This window comes from Tyto alba, unplaced genomic scaffold (genome assembly GCF_018691265.1).
Source record: "Tyto alba isolate M040663 unplaced genomic scaffold, T.alba_DEE_v4.0 Super-Scaffold_7, whole genome shotgun sequence".
In the NCBI taxonomy this organism is placed as follows: domain Eukaryota; kingdom Metazoa; phylum Chordata; class Aves; order Strigiformes; family Tytonidae; genus Tyto; species Tyto alba.
This window is the reverse complement of record NW_024881328.1, coordinates 23,472,755-23,493,284: the sequence shown is the minus strand read 5'-3', so window position 1 is coordinate 23,493,284 and position 20,530 is coordinate 23,472,755. Positions and strand designations below refer to the sequence as shown.

General features: G+C 36.4%; 2 protein-coding genes across 10 annotated transcripts in view; one reads left to right on the top strand and one right to left on the bottom strand.

Moving 5' to 3' along the window:
* Nucleotides 1-12,469, top strand: part of SLC25A12 (solute carrier family 25 member 12) — a 52,496-nt gene extending 40,027 nt beyond the window's left edge. For 3 of the 4 annotated variants that reach the window (XM_032989773.2, XM_032989771.2, XM_032989770.2), the window contains exons 14-18: nucleotides 4,617-4,757; nucleotides 6,740-6,878; nucleotides 9,212-9,370; nucleotides 9,541-9,631; nucleotides 10,160-12,469. In XM_032989773.2, coding sequence (XP_032845664.1) covers nucleotides 4,617-4,757; nucleotides 6,740-6,878; nucleotides 9,212-9,370; nucleotides 9,541-9,631; nucleotides 10,160-10,349 — 720 coding nt within the window. In that variant the 3' untranslated portion in view covers nucleotides 10,350-12,469. The remainder of the gene's footprint in view (nucleotides 1-4,616; nucleotides 4,758-6,739; nucleotides 6,879-9,211; nucleotides 9,371-9,540; nucleotides 9,632-10,159) is intronic. The other variant, XM_032989772.2, reaches the window with a different exon arrangement.
* A 781-nt stretch (nucleotides 12,470-13,250) lies between these two features.
* DYNC1I2 (dynein cytoplasmic 1 intermediate chain 2) overlaps nucleotides 13,251-20,530 on the bottom strand; it is a 29,651-nt gene continuing 22,371 nt past the window's right edge. For all 6 annotated transcript variants that reach the window (XM_032989764.2, XM_032989768.2, XM_032989765.2 and 3 more), the window contains 8 exons: nucleotides 20,126-20,251; nucleotides 19,004-19,150; nucleotides 18,562-18,675; nucleotides 18,079-18,212; nucleotides 16,922-17,066; nucleotides 15,946-16,086; nucleotides 14,770-14,895; nucleotides 13,251-14,050 (listed from right to left, as the gene is read on the bottom strand). In XM_032989764.2, coding sequence (XP_032845655.2) covers nucleotides 13,937-14,050; nucleotides 14,770-14,895; nucleotides 15,946-16,086; nucleotides 16,922-17,066; nucleotides 18,079-18,212; nucleotides 18,562-18,675; nucleotides 19,004-19,150; nucleotides 20,126-20,251 — 1,047 coding nt within the window. In that variant the 3' untranslated portion in view covers nucleotides 13,251-13,936. The remainder of the gene's footprint in view (nucleotides 14,051-14,769; nucleotides 14,896-15,945; nucleotides 16,087-16,921; nucleotides 17,067-18,078; nucleotides 18,213-18,561; nucleotides 18,676-19,003; nucleotides 19,151-20,125; nucleotides 20,252-20,530) is intronic.

Here is a 20,530-nt window from a genome sequence, read left to right as displayed (position 1 = left end):
CATGGTGCGTAGCATTTTGAATCAATCAATCCTGTTTCATCAGAAAGACGTTTTCGATTCATGCTGCAGGGAGGAAGAGGATATGGGGTGCCAGACAGAAAGAGTCTAAGAACCCTTCTTGGAGGTGTAGGCAAAGCATCTGTTGATGATTAGGGGGGGTGGGGGGGTGTGTTTGCGCATACATACACATAGAAGTCCAAATTTACCACTGTTTTAAAAACTCTTACATATTTAAACATTGAATGTAATAGTCTAAATACCTTCGTATATTTTTAAAAATAATTTTCACATTTTTTTAAACATGCAAACATATATAGGCTTCTCAGGCAAATAGGAGTACGTCAAATATTTATTTTTGTAAAAGTAATTTGAAATGATACTGTTTTTATTTAACAATCACAAAAATAAAGAATTACAGCTGTCAGTACTTTTCCTTCAAAATATTGAAGATATTCTACTTCTTTTAATATACTTTAAACATATAAAGTTAGAAACAGAATTAAACTTTACTGCTTTATCTTGAGCTGAACCGCAGACATTTAAAGTTAGGGAGAAATTTATTCTTTATTAAAAGAGACAGTAAGCTTACTGTAGGTGCACAAACAATGACAGCTTTGCCTTGAGAAAGAAGTGCAAGTTCTTTTGATGTTTTTAAACCAGACCGTTTTAAGTAACATCTTATTTTAGCTGCTTGTATGGTACATGGTTGTGGTCCAGGATGTGGTGGCTTCAAAAAGGAAGGAAGGAAGGAAGGAAGGAAGGAAGGAAGGAAGGAAGGAAGGAAGGAAGGAAGGAAGGAAGGAAGGAAGGAAGGGCTTGAAATAGGCCTCTCCCCCTTTGTAGCATATGCCTCTCGGGTGGAATTGGAAAGGGCAAGAGGTCTCATGTTGCAGGGTCATTTGTGTATTTCCTTCAGCCTTTGGCATGTCATGGGGCGTTTGCTGAGGGATCTCAAACTACATATTTTCTCTCATAACCTTTGCTGTCAGATTTGGTTCCTTTATTTGCTCCTTGTAGAGTTATTTTACATGACATTAAGGTTAAGTAGAAGCTTTTATTACTGGTATTTTTGATGTGTATGAATAACCTCCATTCAGAAACAAATTTGTCAACCTTTTTTAAAGTGTCTGTTGTAATTTATGTGTGAAGGGAGGTTTTTATGGGGAGAAATCTAGATTTAGCACACCTTCTCCAAAGGAAATTCAGGGACTGCAGTATATACCTCTGTGTGTACAATGTACATGTGCACGTGTATTTAACATACATAGTTGACAGCTGAAGTCAGATATTTTGAAAAAGAATGATGATGATTGCCAGTGACTTGCACAGAAGCGTGGAGACTTGTATTGCAACCCTGCACACTGCCAGTTTATTTTTATTTGGGGACCCTTTGTGTCATTCTCTTCTGCACCCTCTCCTGGGGAGTGCTCTTCCTCTGCTCCCTGGGCAGCACTCTTCTCCACCTCACACATTCTTCCTCAGATAGATAGGCAACCATTTACTTGAAAAAAACAACCAAACAGAAAGTAACTCTTGCATTCATTTTTAAAAAAAATATGCAATGAAAATGTGAGTTTTCTTGTGTTACATGTTCTGTATTAAAGGCAAAGTTTGTTTTACCTGTATTGTGACATGTCTAAGGAGCTAACACATTCATGCAACTCCAGTGAATTCAGTGCTCCTCTTCATGTGAATCAGATCACTGCTGTGCAAAAAAGTTTGCCAAGCTCCAAGTATAACAGCATGAAAAGTCAAGACTTAGATAGAAGTACATATTGCTAATAGAGTATTTAACTGAGTACCTTGACAGCTACAGCTTTTTGAGAAATCTGTCTGTTGAGAAGTTTGTCAACACTGTAAATACTCAATGTTCAAAGTGTTAATGTAATTAAAGAGCTTTTCAAATGGTTCTCTACTGTTAATATAATCATGTTAGGGTTTTATTTTGCTCAATAACCTGATCATCAACTCATATTTTAATATTAATATTGGCATAATATATAATTCTGTATTAACTATGTACAATTTGTAACATTATATATATATCTGATTAGTATTGCTACTGAATTATTAAAACGTGTTGTGTTTAGAGTCTTCTTTTTTCATTTCTGTACCAGAAAAGGGTTGTTGCTGATTTTAACAGAAAGGTAGGCAGTTGTGCACCTAGGAGAAAAGAATGTTAATTGCAGGAAGATTGAATTCAGGGTAGAAAATAGAAATGTTTATGACTTAGCCTATTTGTGTTTCTGTGGTGGGTGCTAGGCAAATAGGAAGAGTTATTTTGGCTGCTCTGCAGGATGTGCTAATTTCTAACATTAAAAATAAAAAATGGAATTTCACAGATATGTATGTAGACAAAGAATGCATATTTAATAAGAAGGTAGCTGGTAATTGTCTAGAAGGAGTGAATTTCTAGCTTAGTGTCTAAATTTAAAGTTTTTTGAATTTTTTGTGTGTTGCATTGTATTATGTAGTAAGAGCATTCTGCTTAATGTTTTATCTACCAAAATTATTTTCAAAAACGATGTAAGGAAATTATAAGCATTTGAAATTGGTTTTCTGTTTAATGCAATATGAACAAAAAAGTCAGTTATTGTTTAATAGAACTTGCCAGATGTGAGTTTTATGAATTTCATTTAGATTGGAACTTTGCCTAGCAGGGACAGCCATTTCATCTTGCATGCATAGGTGTATATGAACTGTGAAGGAAAAGGTGAGATGCGAGTGGTGTCAAGTAACGGAGTAAACACAGTCCAGTAGGCCCAAGGAACATAGAAGATGGGATCAGTTTATCTGGTCTGGGAGTTCTGGTGACCTTTGTGATGTTTGCAATAAATGCCCACAAAAATACAGACTTTGCTTTTCTTTCAGAGAGGAGATGAAGTAAGGGAATAAAAGGAAGATTAACAACCAAGACTGATCATTTGAGTGGGAAGTGCTAAAGACAGTAACTGCTAGAATAGAGATAATTAATCAAAAGCAGAGATTGATCTCCCAGTGTTTGGGTCAAGGTGCTTTAGTAAAGACCTAACAATGATAATTTTAAATGTCAATATTGAGTGAAGTAATAAATGGGGCTTTCAATAAAAGGATGGCAGTGTGCCCAGTGAAGGTTCAGTTGAAGTATTGGTTGCTTGCTCAGTGTAGATGTTGATGCTTCATATCCCCCATCCCATAGAGACTAGCCCAGTGCTCGGTCATTCTCAGTAAGAGCTGTTGAGGTTTGCAATGCTCTTTTGTTTCTTGTCTAGAATAATTCAAGTTACCAACTTCTAAGGCATGCTTCAGGGCTAATCTCAAATTTATTCTGCCTGCTGCTGGAGAGAGGAAGACCATGCTATAGTCAGAAAGGATTAGTGTTCCTTAGTGCTGAATCAGTTAGCAGAGCACACCATGAACGGTGTCCAGGAGGTGCTGTAGCAGACTAAAGTTTTTACTTCACACACATAAACCCTCAGCATCACAAAGAGAGTTTATTACCTAGGCAATTTAGAAGAGGAAAAAAGCTTTAATTGCAGATGTTCTGCATCTTTTTCCTTCACTAAAATTTGGTGGGTTGGAGAAATAGATCAGGATTAAGAGGAGTTTTTAGATTGTGGAAGAAATGCTTTATAAAGTTGGCTGTATTCAAGTGGTTATATGCCATAAATTTTAAGAAAGTGGTTTTAATTTTTAAATGAAAAAAGGTAGCTTGGAAAGAGGGGAAAAAGAAAGCTTAGTAAAATTCAGCTGTTTTGTGATGAACCACACACTTCTCCAGAAGTGAATGGTAGTAACTACAGCAAACCAAGGAGAAAGCTAACCATGTCCGTTCAAACAGGTTTCCCTGCTTCTGAAACTGAACTGTCAGATTGAATCTCTTTCAAATCTGAAACATAGTTCTTTGAAAGTCTTTTGTTAAAATACAGAATCTGAAGCAGCTCTGTAACACTTGCTAGGAAGTTTGCAAGATAGTCCTTCAGCATTGATAACAGAGTATTTCCTGCATGCAATATCTGTCGTGCTCAGCTCAGAGAAAAATATGACTCCTGTTTCTATCTAGTATTATATTTCAAAATGTTACTTTTCCTATTTAAATTTTATATTTTGTTTCCCCTTAGGACAATTAAAGGCTGCGACAAAACTACAAACACCTTTTCTATTAATTTAAATTACACCATTAAATGCAAATTTACCTTTTAAACAGCATCACCACTAAATGAAAATAACATGTCTACACATTGGTGATGGATTATTATTGAATAAATACAAGGTCTTCTTTATATGTGTTTGATGCTCTAGTAGCAAAAATCTAACGATTATTTTAATTTAGTATTTCTTGTAATATCTGATAGACTTTTAAGCACAGTCACAACTTCTAGAAAGTGATGTCAAGCAGAAAAGCAGAGACAACTGCATTAATCCACCTCTGTGGACTATAGACATTTAAGTGTAAGAATTTAATCCATACAAACCCATGATTTCTGATTCAGGACTTTTAACTTCCAGACAGATGCTTTATTAAATACCTCTCATATTTACAGTGGGAAGTGGAGGCACTCAGCACCTTGCAAAAGTCAACCTGTCACCACATGCTCTAGTAACGCAATTTACTTTCTTTTTCTTCGGGTTTGCAGGCAGGAGCTTCCCAGGTCATCTTCACTAATCCTCTGGAGATTGTAAAGATTCGGTTGCAGGTAGCAGGGGAAATTACTACAGGACCCAGAGTCAGTGCCCTTTCTGTTATAAAAGATTTAGGCCTCCTTGGTCTTTATAAGGTATGTATTTCTGCTTTGAGTGGCTTCATCATTTTATGTTTGATGCTAAACTTTCACATTGTTGAAACAAAACCTGTTAAAAACAAAGACGTCTCTTAAATTTAAAACCAATCTCTTCCTGCAGGGCAGCCCCACAGTGGAAAACTGAAGAAAACCCACTTCTATATTAATGGCAGTGGGATACAGAAAAATACTCCCCCATTCTATCCTTTGGGCTTTTATGCCAAGCTACAGGGAGTCCTGTATTGCAGACCTGCTGGCTTCTAGCACTGATCATTTCATTTGGTGGGGTTTTGTGAAAAGTTTCTTTAGCTTTCCCTGTGTGTTTTCCTTACGTTTATTTTGAATCTCTGTTATCTCTATTGTTATCTTTGCAGCAGGGTGTTCTCTTTGTCTTAATAATTTGATGGCAGTGAAACAGTAGTGGAGTTTAGTAGGATTCAGATTTTTAAGAAGTTAAGTGGTGGGATTTGTCAATAACAAATTCTGCTAAAAAAAAAAAGCCCCTACTATACTGTACTTCAGCAGAATGCCAGTCAACAGATTCCTTCCCTGCAGGTATACTTACTACCGTCATTACAGATCAGATGTAATGGAGCAGAAGCTATTAGTTTTCTTAAACAAGGAAGAGTATTTCTTCCTGTATCGTCTGCCAGTCCAAGGGGTAATACGTAAATTCAGCAGTTATAGTAGCTGTGCACTTAGAAAACACTGTTTTACGTGATTTGTCCATAAACCTGCAATAATACTATAAAAAACGTGGAAATACAGTTTTAGAGCTGAAGCTTTTGTTTTGAATTTGGTAGATGAGATTCACAACCATTATATTTCCTAAAGATCATGAGTGTTTTGATAGATGGGACAAACTTGCCATTTCTGTTTGCAGTAATTAAGCAACTGAGCTTACTAAAAATTCTGCTGTTCTTTAGAATTGCATTATCATTTGTGGATAACTGTAAGAATTCATCTTAGAGCATAAAGTATCTGCATGAAAATAATTGAAGGAATGAATTTATCAGGTCTTCTGCTTAAGCCATGTAGGGTTTGTAATGTGTACTGTCTGTTAATGTAACTACTGGGTGACCGGCCTCAGATGACTCCACTGTGTGGAAGCTGCTGGCTTGGAATATACCAGTTGGGTATTTATGCAAGGAGTGGTGTTTTTGTAATGTGCATGCTTTCAGGGTATGCAAATGAGAAATTTGGACATATAAGGGCTTATCTGAGCATTGTACAGAAGGAGCTATTTTAGTTGGTAGCAGACAGATGACTGAAGTTACTAAAAGAATGTTAGATATATTTTATTACGAGTATTCCACTGTTCTTACAGTATGCTGAGTTCTGTTAAGGAACTCTTTAATGTCAGTTTGTAGCCAGAAGCTACTCCTTGCAGTATTATCATAGGCTGCTAGTTTTGCCTCCGTATCTTCCCTTTACTAAACAGCTCCCATTTTGTGGTGATTTCCTCTTTTCCCTAACCTTCCAGTGCAGCTTCTTCAGTCAACCCGATGACAATCAGTGGAGATCAGTGTGAGGTCTTACAGTCCTCACTGATATTTTAGTAGTGCTTTTGTGTTTGGTGGAAACAGTGGCATGCAGGGACGTGTCTTGCTGCTTCCGTGGTTGTGGGTTGTTGTCAGCAAGATGTAAGGACAGACCTTTGTCACTTTCTTCATCACATTTGGACACATATGTAAAAGGTATTTATCCCAGGTACTGATGTCAGGATTGATGTCACGTATTGCTGACTGAAATTAGATATGAACCTTGACTCTTTGTCATTCTAGAAACTTACTTTAGATGTGCTTTATTAGTTTTTCAAGTTCAACCCTACATCTTCTGTTTCCTGAGACATTTTATTTTCTGTTCTTTACCTGGTACATCAAGAGTTGGTACTTCCTGGGCTCAGGCTGCTTGCTGGATATCAATTTTAACCTTATTTACAGAATTTATTTGTATTATGTCTCTTTTCTGTGTGACAGGGTGCCAAAGCATGTTTCCTCAGAGACATTCCCTTTTCTGCAATCTACTTTCCTGTTTATGCTCATAGTAAACTGATGCTTGCTGATGAAAATGGCCATGTGGGAGGGCTTAATCTCCTTATAGCTGGAGCCATTGCAGGTAATTTCACAGAATATTTTCTAAAGTAATTTTTTTTTTCTTTCAGTGAGTAATATTTAATATTCATTCAGTAGCCCTATATAAAGGAAGGGTATTGTACCATTGTATCTGATTTAATCTAAATTTGATCACTGTTATCCTTAGTAGGAGGCGATGTAATTTTGATGAGAGCTAATTACATTTGCATAATGTGGATAAACAGCGTAATGCAGCTCAGCAACTTGTAGTCAAATTTGATCTGTCTGTCTCGATGGGGTTTTACTTGTTACTGTGCTCTCAGAGTTGAAGGCTAATTTGAATCTTTGATGAACACAAAATGAGAGATCGTAAGAGCTAAGAAGAAAATGACTTGCCTAGTTTTGGATTCCTGAATAACTGAGAAGAAACTTTGTTCACATATAATTGCTAAAAATAGGGCATCAGTTAATAAAGAAGCTGAAGTTAAAAGTACCATACTCAAAAATGTAAAATATTTTAAGGCTTCTCAAAAATGCTTACTATAAAGAGAATACACAGCTGTGATAAAAAGTTGTTTTTTATAAATGGCAAGTGGTATAAAAATAGGTAGATGTAAGAACTGCAGTGGTAGATATTGAAAAATGTGGATACAGAAGGCCAGATTCTGCACTGCCGAGGATTTCACTAGGATGAAAACCAGCTCTCTGCAGCCTCTCAGTCGTGAATGATTCAGTGTTGGAATATGTGCAGTTTAGAAACATCATTGGGCTGAAAAGACTTTTTGTTAGTTGATACCGTCGTAAGGAATCACTATATATACATCAGTCATGAGCTGTTGGTGTGTAAAGAGCAGTTTCCCATAGTGGACTGAATACAGAGCTTGGCTGCATGCGCTGTTTGCCACTTGGTACATTCCTCGTGCCAGAAGGGAGAGACAGACCAGCTAGGAAACTAGTAACAGGGTTGTGGCCCCGTTTATTCCCAAATTTTGCAGAGCTGCCAAAAATGGAAAATTACTTAGCTTACCGTACTCATAGAAGCATATATATATATATATATATATATATATATATATATAAAAAATTATTTAACTTGCATCTCATATAAAGACTCACTGTTTTAGTTTTTAGATCGCAAACTTCACAGCTTCTCTTCATTTGTTTGATTAGTGTTTCTGGGTCACTCATACTAAGTGATGAACCCTATTAAAAATGTGTATAAATCTTGTAGGCCTAGTTTTATAGCATGTATAGGAATCTGCCTTTTTGAATTGTAAATTTCAAATGTGCAATTACGTGATCTATTCCTGTTACGCATGTGCAGCAGGGAGGAATACAGCCTGAATGCATCTGCCTGTAAAGGAAAATCTGCATATGGTTGCTACTAGTGTATGCTTGTAGGCTTAACTACACAGCTTCTGTTTTTCTTTAAAACCTCCTGAATTGATCAGTGACACTCTAGAGTTTATAAACACATATACAAATCAGTGACTATTAAATTTTTAATTCAATCTTAACCAATTGTAAAAGTTCAACAGAAGTAAAAATAAATGCCAAAATTCTAAGTCAGAAGATGGTTCCTCTTTTTAAGAGGACGGAATTTTTACAGTATTCAGAAATATCTCAGATAACACAGTTATATACTGTGGAGTACATTTCTGAAAATTTTCTCCTTTCCTTTGACTCGAAAGATGAGAGTAGTGCCTTAGAAGTGGAGGCTTGTTCGTGCATCACTGTTGGCTAATACTATGCTGTTGGTACTAAGCAGACTTGTAAAACACCTTCATCACCCTCAGTCTTTTTATGGCTTGCCTATTAAGTAAGCAGCATCTATTCTCCTGCAGAATATTCCAAACAGCAGTACAGAACTATTTCTGTAGAATGGGTGTCTTAAATAGTAGCTTTCTTATTGACACCTTTAACAAATGGATGTGCAGGATTCAAGTTCCCAAATCAAATCATTTGTGTAATTTGCAAAATCTGTTGTAGAGTATTAGCAAAAACAGTAAGGTTGCACAACTAATTTTTGTCATGGATATCTCTTACTACACATATAGCATATGTGTGAATTTAAAAACGCCTCTTACCTTTTTGAAACTACTGTTGATGACATACCACTAGAAGATGTTGAGAGAACTGCTGTTGATAGTTTACTAGTTTCATTACTATCAGTTATAGCCTTTAAATTTAGAAGAGACTCAAAATGACTATACCAAGCACAACAGTTTATATTAGCATCATGTGTAAGAACTAGCATTTTTAGTAATGTCTAATCCTTGCAAAAATGTTGAAGTTTGCAGTTGTATTTTTCAGTAAGAATTGTTTCATCTTTTACAAGATTCTTTGTGCAAATTAAATGTCGTTTTCTTCTAAAAGGTGTGCCTGCTGCTTCTTTGGTAACCCCTGCTGATGTCATCAAGACAAGACTGCAAGTGGCAGCTCGCGCTGGTCAGACAACATACAGTGGAGTTATTGACTGCTTCGGAAAGATTCTAAGGGAAGAAGGCCCTTCGGCTTTTTGGAAGGGAGCTGCAGGTGAGAAATGCACTCTGAATATTAAGGCTGACCCCAAATCTGCAAGTTAGCACTTGCTTTGTTAAGGACTCAGAGCAGTATTTACAAGGTCCAAGTCTGAAAAACATAACATCTTACTAAAAATGTTTAGCTTATGAGAAATTGACACTATGATTTGTAATATTTAACAGCTCGTGTGTTCAGATCTTCACCCCAGTTTGGTGTTACTTTGGTCACTTATGAACTTCTGCAAAGATGGTTTTATGTCGATTTTGGAGGCCTGTAAGTCAAATATTTGCTTTTTAGCTTGCACAAAAATACTTGCCAAATTAAAAAAAAAAAACAACTTTTTTTCATGCATGGGACCACTTAAGCTTGGTGACTTTGAACGCCTGTAATTAAAATATCAGTATGCAAAAAAATATTCCCACATCCTTATATAGTTGAAACTTGCATGCTACTTCTAAACAGATGAGATAAAAAGCCATTTCATACTCATGTTTATTTTAATAACCTACATAAAATTTTTATTTCCATTGTAGCAAGATATTTTGTCCATTTTCCCTGTGTCGCTGGAAGTTAAAAAAGAATTTACAAAGCTATCAGTAAAAATGTAACTTCACTTTTGGCCTTGATTTCCCATTAAGTAGTACTCTGAACTTGACCATAGAATTGAATTAATTAAGTTCAGCTTTAAAAGTTTTCATATTCACCCAAAAGCCGTAAGTATTTAGTCTAGATTTCGTATTCAGGCTTAAGGAAACACTTAAATAAAGGAAAGGCTTCTTTTCTTTTTCTTTCTTCAAACAGCAAGCCTTCTGGATCAGAACCTATGCCAAAAACTCGAATTTCAGATCTTCCTCCTGTTAACCCTGAGCACATAGGTGGCTACAGACTGGCTACAGCTACGTTTGCTGGTATAGAAAATAAATTTGGTTTGTATCTTCCAAAGTTTCGATCTCCTGGTATCACCTCAGCGCAACCAAAAAGTAGCACCTGAATCCTGAAAAGATGTTTCTAACTGATGCAGTGGAAGAGGTTCACAAGAGTAGTACTGTATTTTTTTCCAGTCAGCTGCATGTTGTTCGAGCTGAACTGAGCTTGCAAATCTAATTACTCCTTTCTAATATTAATACATACTTGCATTTATTTGTTTATTTGCACACAAGGAACTGATTGAAGCTGTAGTTTCTATGCCTTGTTTTAACAAGTGGCATGAATCTGTAGCCTAGACTTTGCCTTGCACAGCTTGCATTCAATGTTACTGTACATATTGTACATCTTTGTACAGAGACATCATGGCATCTATATACATACATTTATATAATGGGTATTGCAGTTCAGAATAGTTTGAAATGTACAGAATGTTTTGAAGGTGTTTTGTTAACAATCATGACAATAAAATATTTAGAAAGACTTATTTCAGTTCACTTTTTTTTGTGCTTATAGAATGTTGTTCAGTGTGATGTTTTTTTTCCCCCCCACAGATTAAAGATTAGATGCAACCATTTAATAAATGTGCAGTACAGGACCTAGTCTGTGAAGGAATGCATTTTACTGCTAGTTCCAGCAAAGGTAATAAAATGCAATGTGCTGGCTTGTAAGTGCAGAAAGACACAGTAATTAGATGAGCACATGCAATTTTTTTTGCCAAGGAAGTTTGGACCAGATGATCTTTGAGGTCCCTTCCAACCTGGTATTCTATGATTGAGTATTTTATTTCACAACATTACCTTGCAACAAAGCATTCCCTCGAAATACATGGTAATACTAAATGTGTAATTGATCTTACCTCTACAGTAACATACTTGAAACACAATGAGATATTTGTCAGTTATTAGCCGACTCTAGAATTTTTACAGGATTTATTACTCAGTGCTGATTTCCCAGAATGGAAAACTTAATAAAAAAGTGAAGGTATTCTCTTTATTTCTAGATTGTTTTACCATTGAAAGATTAGATTATTATGGGAAAAAAAAGCAACTTACTTTTTATATTCTTTTTCTATGCAAAACTGATTGTTTACACTTTCAGTTGAGTGGAATGCTAAGTAAAAGGAGAGGGGAGAGGAAAAGCTTGAACTACTTCTGGCTCAATGTCTGCCAGAAGTTTATCTGGTATGCTTTTTAAATGCAAAAATGTCAGAGAAAATAGGGGTCTAGATTTCTACAGTCCTAGAGGAAAAGTGGTTGGTTATACTAACTATACAGCCAGAGATGAGATGGGTGGGTTTCCAGCCTTGCTTACTGCAGTACGAATGACAACTTCCAGTCTAGTTTTACATTTTTCTTTCAGGTTAAGCACCCTGGAGAACAGTGTATCCCAACACAATAAACTCATTTGAGGTTCTGTTATTTTCTTGCTCGGGTGACAGCAGGCCAATATGAAGAGTTTTAGTCAGATTATGAAGAAATGGCTTCTTAAAAACTGAACACGACAAGCACTGACAAGCCATACTTCAGTTCTAGCATCTAAGCAACATGCAAAATCTTTTGGTGTTGAGTAACACCTAGTGAGTTAGAGGTTAGAATACATGGAACCTGGGAGTTTGATCACTATTCTGCAACATGCATATAACCCCACTAGAAGGCCTCCTGTTTTCTTTCTTTTTTTTCCATTTAAAAAATTACCTGTTCGATGCAGTTTTCTAGAGACAGGCTTCCCAGGAACTTTCTCCCATATCTTCATATTTTGTTCTGCGCTTTTCTAAATACACACAAAAATGGTAGGTACCCACTGGCATTTAATCTTAGTCACAGCTTGCTGACGGACTTGATCAAGGCCTTGGGAGACTTTACAAAGCAAGATAGCATTTCTGTTTCTTACAGTTCCACAACTGGACAGTGTGGCTTCCCAGGAGGATCATTTACAGTATTCTAGCAGCATGTTACATGATGCAGTATCACTGTTACACCATTTTTAACTACTCCGTGAAGGAAGAATCCAAACAGGAATGAGTACAGAATAGTTTTGTTGAAAATTATTAAAAGGCTGAAATTACACAAAATTAATACCAGATGACCTGTATGTTTATGTCACAATCCACTGAAAGAAAGCCTTACCTACTGGATTTCTGTAACGTATTATTAAATGAGAAGGGACAATCTCTGGAAAAAAAAACAAAACAAAACAAAAAACCCCCAAACCCAGCAAGACAACAGAACATTCTGTTCACTAAGAATTCTTGTGCCTGAAGGGTAAAAATCATCACATGATCTGTAGATCACACGTTTCTCAACTGAACAGATAGCTGCTGTTGTAAGTTTGAGGAAAACCTTCAAGGAAAAGGTCAAACTGAACGGCATGACTTTGCATTGAAAAGGGGGGGGGGACTTTTGACAAGCCAACACCAATATAAACCTAAATACATTTCCCTTTCGAACTTCCTGAGAAAGAGAACCTCCTGAAGACGGAACTGCTGCCACTGCTGCCTATATCTATGAGCTGCTCATAACAAAACTGAGACAAGGAGAAATAGAAAAAACCCTGAAAAAGGTAAACCCCCCCCCCACCCTAAACCCCGTCTCAATGGGAAACTTTATAATGTCTCAAGAAAGCTGTAATTAAAAAATTTAACCTTTAACAAAAGTTCCAACCATTCTGTTTCAGGCCATTGAGGGGTTTTTCAATAAAAATGTTAAAGCAATGAAAACATCTTTAATACTGAAAATTAGTAGCAAATCTCTATTTAACAGAACACAAATCATCATGCTATAGAAATTAAGTCAAAATCTAGTTCCTTATCCTTTGGAAAAGAAGAAAATGACAATAGTAGCCTTTCTTCCTTTTGGCTGATTGCCGTAGTAGGAAGTGGAGGTTGGGGTAGAAAACAACTCTGTGATGCACATGGTAAAATGAAAGCAGCAGCTCCCATGAACTTTAAACTACTGAAGGGACACAGTTTAGGGGTCAGGGCAGCTGGTAAGTGCTCATATAATATTTTATTTATGAATCAGTCTCACCTTTTAATGCACTAATTCAAACAAAGGAACTTGGTATTAAATATGTATTTCATTAATTCAGGTCCAGTTATCAAATAAGTTTGTAACTACAGACAGATTTTTATTCACATAGATTACCCACTACCAGAGCCTGAGGCTTACCTATATATAAACAATGAAACTTACTTGGAACATACGCATGCATATCCATGGGTAATTTGAAGAGTTCAAATTAAAGAACGCTTAGAGATTTACTATCTAATGAAGGTTTGTCTGTGTAATATAGAAAGTTTAGTTTAGAAACAGAACTTTTACTTTTCAGAAAGAGATACTGTTACAAAGTGGAAATTTCAGAAGCCCAAAAGCAAATTTACACCAGGTTAGTATTTCAGCAAAAGAAGTTCCCTGCAAAGTCAAAGTTAACTGTATTAAAAGTTACACAAATCCAAGAATGTGCTTGTAATTTTATATATAAAAAGTGACAATGCAAGATCTGATTTTCAGTGATCTTAATACATTTTCAAAGTCCATAGTTGTATCCATGTATTTCTCCCTTAAGCTATTATTTGAACAGACGCATGCTTACACTTTTTAGATTTGCATCAAATCATTCACAAGTCTACCACTGCTGCCTATTTTTAAAGATCTACGCAGGTATGCGGGTTGCAGCTTCCTCTTCTGCGTCAGCTCTGTTAGCATTTATTTCTGCCAGTGTTCGACCAAATCGAGTCCACTCGTCACTGCGAGGAACGGCAATTTGCTGTTGACAAAGAGAACATTATTTAAACATACTGACAAATAAAACCAGCTGATTTTAAACAGCAAAGTGCTTAAGTAGTATTCAGAAGAGGTTCTGATAGAAAAGCTTACCTTTATTTAGTGTAACTTTTAAAATAGTCTGAACATCAAAAGCTCTAACTAATAAAAGAAGCAGAATTTGAGAATCCTGTATTTAAGTATGTAATGATGCTACTACAAGCTTGCATGCTACATCTCCATCTGAGAGACTGCCTCCAAAGGGGAATACTAATGCCATATCCTCACTCATCCAATCAATTAGATACATACTACTGCAGTACACATTCCTGTGGCAGCAACAGCTTTCCTGGAGGAACGAAGTCAAGACTGCTTCACTGCAAAATATTTTGTTCAGTACTTCTCAAGCTATGGTCAGAATTCACACGTGTCACAGGTACAAAGATGACAAAATGTCTACAAACAAAACCATCGATTTTTTCATCTTATTTCACCAGCCTTACAATAATGTTTTTACTTTTTGATTGGCTGCTAGGTAGCATGCTAGAAAGTTGTGCTAGAATATTTGAAATAGACACAAAAAGGAAACATTAATTTGAAAATAAAAATTTAACCTTATCCCTCTAATCACAGGGCAAAAAAGTTAAAAGCAAATTGCTAAATAAAAGTCAAAGAAACTCAAGTGTTTTGTAATGTACTTTGCACAATACATGCTATACATACCTCTCCCACGTCATATATAACTATTTGTCCCTCTGAATCACCCACAGCAATCTCTCTCCCAGAATGTGTCCATCTCACACGGTTCAGAGCAGGATTGCCCTCCACAGTAATGCTTGCAGTTGGCACCTATATCCATTTAAAACACATTGCTAAAAATGCACGAGGATTCCATAAGCTACAGATTACAGAACACGCCCAGACCCCTGGTGTTTTATCAAAAGAACTGTCAAACATTTCAATGGATGCAGAGTAGGTAGATCTCAAAGGCTCTCAGTGGCCTTAAGCCAACACCAGTGACACGACCAAAAGAAGACATCATCTGTCCCTTGGCCAAAGTACAAACATCCTCTATCAAAAAGTACATCTGCACTCTTGTCATAAGACAGGAGGCACAGACATGCATTCAGTCAGACAGCAAGGAGGCGAAATCAGCTGCCTGGGCAGGTCAAATCCTGTCCAAAGCCTAGAAACTGAGTAATGCCGATTTGAAGCCATAAAGCTGGCATATGCTCCTACAGAACTGCTCTTTCTTCTATATGCAGTTTTGAGAAGGTAGATTTTAAGTACTGAATATCTGTCAGGTTCTTGCTTTCACCTACCTCTGGTAAGTTTAAGTCTCATAAAAAAGATTTATACTATGATTAAGTTTGTAACTCACACCAGAAAACACAAATAATCAATTCTCTAAGTTTAGAAATAAATTACCATTTCACTGCAGTGTTACTATAGCAATAGTAACATGGCAATGGGAACAACGGTAGTGGGTGGGCAACAGGTTTGTTCCCACTGTTAAGCTATAGGCTGCCAAGGCCATATTGGGGGAGGTCTATAATCACTTTCACAACATGGATGAGTGTTACACCGACAGATGTTCTGCACTCTTGTTAAAGATAAAACAATTTAATTACCATTGTTACTCATTATGAGGAGTCATTTGAGTTACAACCCTGTAATCAAAGAATGATATCTATTACACAGAAACTACTGGAACTACAGAGTATTTAACAACAAAAACCCAAATCAAAACACTATGGTAAACTCCTGTTTTTTTTTTTTTTGTTGTTTTGTTGTTGTTGTTTTTTCGTTTTGTTTTTATTTTTGTTTTGTTTGTTTGTTTTTTTATTAATGTACAAACACTTTTCCGGCTACATTGGTCTGTTAACCTGACTGCCTCACCTCAGTATCATTGTTGAGATTCCACAGGTCAAGCCTGCCCATCCCATCCACACATGCAAACAAGGCAGGGTGAGTTGGAGACCACATCACGTCATAAACATAATCTGAGTTGTCTTCAAAGGAGTAGAGAGGTTTGTTATTCTGAAAAAAAGCAAACATAACAGTGCAATAGCCACACCCAACTCTGTACTTCAAAATTATAAAGCTAACAGGTAAAGCAAAATACAGAACTTCTCAACAGCATTATCAGCAATAACTAAAAAGTGATTCCCATTTTGACTTAAAGAAATGCCTCTGCAAAAAGCAGCAAAAATTAATGCTATTATTAAAGGGATGCGTTCCAAAGCATGCAGCCTTTTTGCTGGCTGCTACTTACTATAAAACAAATCAGTAGCAAGCCAATATTGTAAGGGATTGTAAATTTAATGCATGAAGAATCTTGTAAATCAAGCCAGTGGTAATTTAGTGGCAGCACTTCAGACTGTTACTGGGAGATTCTAACTCTAATTCCTTTGCTTTACATTCCTCAGGGCACCAAACTAACACAGAAAGAGGTAAAACTGGCAATGGGAATGATAGATATTTCAACTGTGATCCTCATGGAGTTTAACTGACATCGGTTTTGGTGCTGTTCCTTAGCCCTCCACAAAATTGTAGCAAAACATTTGCCTTATGCATAATATGAAGTAACATGATTTACATTTGATTACATTGTAGTTGATGTTGATAACAAAGAGCAAAAGGATGAACAGAATGGATCAGAAGTATACAAATGATGTACAGTCTGAAAGCAAAGCTTTATGTTAGCTGTAGTTTTGTTCATCAGCTGTCTCCTCTTTGCAGGACTGCTGCTAGGTACCTAGAGAACTTCACATGATTTGACTTCAGTTTACTGGTTTCTTAAGTAGCTTACATTATAGCACCACCTTGTGTCAAGGACTACAAAGAAAACCACTGAACTATCTATTTAAGTTACCTTAGTTGTCCAAAGCTTTACTGTCCAGTCAAAAGAAGAGGTGACAAAAAGATGTGAGAAGTCTACAGGTCCAACTGCTGCATGGCAGTTGATACCTGTGATTGGTCCCTGGTGTCCTTCAAACATCTCACTGATTCCAGCTTTGCTGTTTTAGAATATATAACCAAGGTTAATTTATCTGAAAGCCATACATCTGCAGACAGAGATAGCACTGAAATGCAACTGCAATATAGCCACAAGAAGATTTTGCTGCTTTGTATGGATGTTACCCCACTGCCAAAGGCTTCATCACAAGAGGATCACAGAAGACCAGGCTTGAATATGGAACTTGACTTCAACATCTATTTTCTGCTAACCTTAAGTGCTTAAATATACCACAGGGTGAAGAGACTCATTCAATAGGTAGCAGTCTACACATTTAACTATGCTGTTCTCCAAGCAGTAGCTAAAACTTCCATTCATACAAAGAACAAAATCCGGTCCTTAGGAATGAGCACGAAACTCCCACTCACTTAAGGGAAGTTGCATGTACCCTGTGGACCCAGGGTTCAGACATAAAACAGTAACAGTATATCCCTGATAGCCTCCTATCAGAAGCCATGAAAAAGAAGGGGGGAACAGATGGGAAGGATGTTACACAAAAGTGATACAATTTGGGGTATTTTGGAACCAAAAAGCTGTGCAGCAAGGGTGATGTGTATTTGAGATGAAACCTGGACACTCAATTATATTTAAGAAAGCAATTGATAAGATACAGTCAGACAATTTCAAAATAGATTGAACAGCAGGAGAAAAGCTAGCCAATTTAAGATTTGTGCGTGATGTTACTGTACAATTATCTACAGAACCGATACAAAGTTTGGAATGTTCTGCTACAATTCAAATGAATAAAACCAGTGACCTACACTGCTCTCATCAACACAAACTCCTCGTCACTGAAGGCAGCAGAGTACCAATTCAATATTCCAACTTCTTCTGTTTTTAATAAAGCTCTTACTCAGAAAAAGTGCACACTGGAATTCATATACAGCTATTCTGAACTCCTTCAAGACAAAAGAGTAAATAGGCACTATAAATAATTTTATGAGTGCAAAACATGCAGGGACTCATCCTTTCACTATTTTTATTTCCTTTAAATAATTAAAGTTTGTATTCACCTGCCATGACGGCATGCAGTGTACACTGAGCCTTCTTCACTGCCAACAACAAAGTTGTTGACATCTCCAATGGGGAAGGACATGCAGGTAACAGCCACAGCCTTGGACTGTTTGTGAACCAGCTCCATGCTATCCTGTAGTGAAAATACCAGCAACTTACTTCAAAAAAATTAAAATATTAACATCTACAAAGTAATTTAGACTTCTTAATAGGAGGGGGTTTTACTTGTACAGAATTGGGCAGGAATAAGAAAGTTATTTCTTGTTAAAACTGTGTTCACCGCTATAATACAGGTGCAACAAAAATATACAAACGTACCAACAGACAATACTTTGATTCCACAAGTCGGGTAATAATTTTATCAAAGCTATCAAGTATAATTCTGTGTGTTGGGAAATGTTTATTAATGCTCTTTAGATTCACTAAGTTTTTACAAAATATTAATCTGGAATAGATTCTATACATATCCAAAGTTATCTTACCTGTGGTTGGGAAAGCATGTCCAGACTCCACGAGCATATTTTCCCATCAGTTGAGATACTAATCAAATTATGAGCATTCTGGGTCCCAACAACATTTACACAATACACTGGGTGCTAAGAAATGTAAAATAGTATCAGAAGAAGGAATTTCCAAGTAACAACCAATGCTGGTATAATTAATATTCAGCAAAATATAGAACTTCAGCATTTAACAAAGCATCAAAGACTGATCATAGTACGGTACACAGAATACTACCCTACAAAACCAATACTTGTTTTTCTGACACTGATTTTTATTAAAAGCCTGGTTCTTCAGTGACAGCATTGGCAAAATATGGACATAAACATTTAAGCATTACCAATCAAGTGCACTGGACAGAGTTTCCTAGAGGTTAAATATATCTCAACAGGGAACAGTCCTTGAAGATATTTCACCCCCTACCGTGTGAGCAGCAGCTGAAAGTGGAGTTCTCTGCACTGGAGTTCTCTTATTGCTGCGATTATCCCATAGCACTATTTGGCCTGAGTACGTGCCACCAACTACCAGATTGGGATGAAATTTTGCAAATGTAGCTGACATCACTGCTGACTGGAAAAAAAAAAAAAACAAACAAACAAACAAACCAAAAAAACCCAAACAACAAAATGCACAAATTATAATTCAAAAATGCCAAGTCTAAAACTAAAGAAAATGGGACCAAATACCAAAGTAAGTTCTTTGCCTAGATTTATTCAATACACTATTTCACTGTCCAATTACGTAAGGAGGGTTCACAAAGGGTTTGTGAATCAGTAGTCTCTTAGCTTTAATTTGTATTCAGAAAATGAAGTATTCCTATTTTCTTTCGTATGTATACATCTGTATTCCTCCTAGCATAGTCTGTTAGCAAGGAAATTCCCAGTTATACACAAGATTCTAATAATGTTTTGCCATCCTGGGGGGGTCATTTTCTTAGAGAATGTACAAATCCATTTTGATACAATAAAGTTAAGTTTACAATCTGGGCTTTGACAGTAATCTGACAACACAAGATTAAATTTTGACTCAAGTAGGTAATTTTTCAGAATTATGGCATTTTGAAAATAAAGTGGCTATCCCAAGCTTGGCTTAATGGAAGAGACTTGCATGTTTTTATATTTCAGAAAACTACTAGAAAACCTCCATCTGCATTTTTCTTGACACACATGTTTCTAGTTTTCAGCCTTGCTCCATCTCCTCAGGCCATCTTCTTTTTTCTGTAAACCAAACTCTAGTAGCACACAATCCAACTCAATCCCCTTACATACAAACCTTCTATGTAGCTCAACCAATGCACAAGGAGGTTTATTAGTTTTAATAAAATAAGAAAATGAGTTTTCAAACAAGAATGAATCTGAATGATGTCAGAAGTTCTGAAGCAGAATGTTTCTAAACTGAAATCTCTAGCCATCAACATCTGTTTGCAAATACATGTGGTTAAAGTGAATGCCAGGCCAATGAAATCATTATGTTGATAAGCATAAGGAAGGTACTTGTTCAAATTCATCAACATAAAATCTTTGGCCTCCCAAGACAGAATCATACCTGGCAGTGAAAGACATACTCTGGGGTAGTTTTCTTGTACTTCATATTCCACACAAGGGCCACCCCATCAGGCTCATGAGGTGCATCCTCATTGTTGTTGTACGAGGCTACAAGTAATTCTGGGTACTGTACAATAAGTGAAAAAGACTCAAAGTAAGCATGATGACTAGCTAAGCATCCAGACAATCCTAGAATCTTTGTTATCTTTCACCAAAATAGGGTTAAAGGAAACACAAACACCCTACCAAAAAAAACAAAAGCCACCTTACATTATATATAAATGAGAAATTGCCAAAACTGTAATGGTTTCAAAACTAGCTCAAAACCCAGCCTTAACATACACACGAAAGTCTAGTTCTGTTTTTCATCATAACTTGCTTTTAAATGTAAAACCCAGTACTTTTA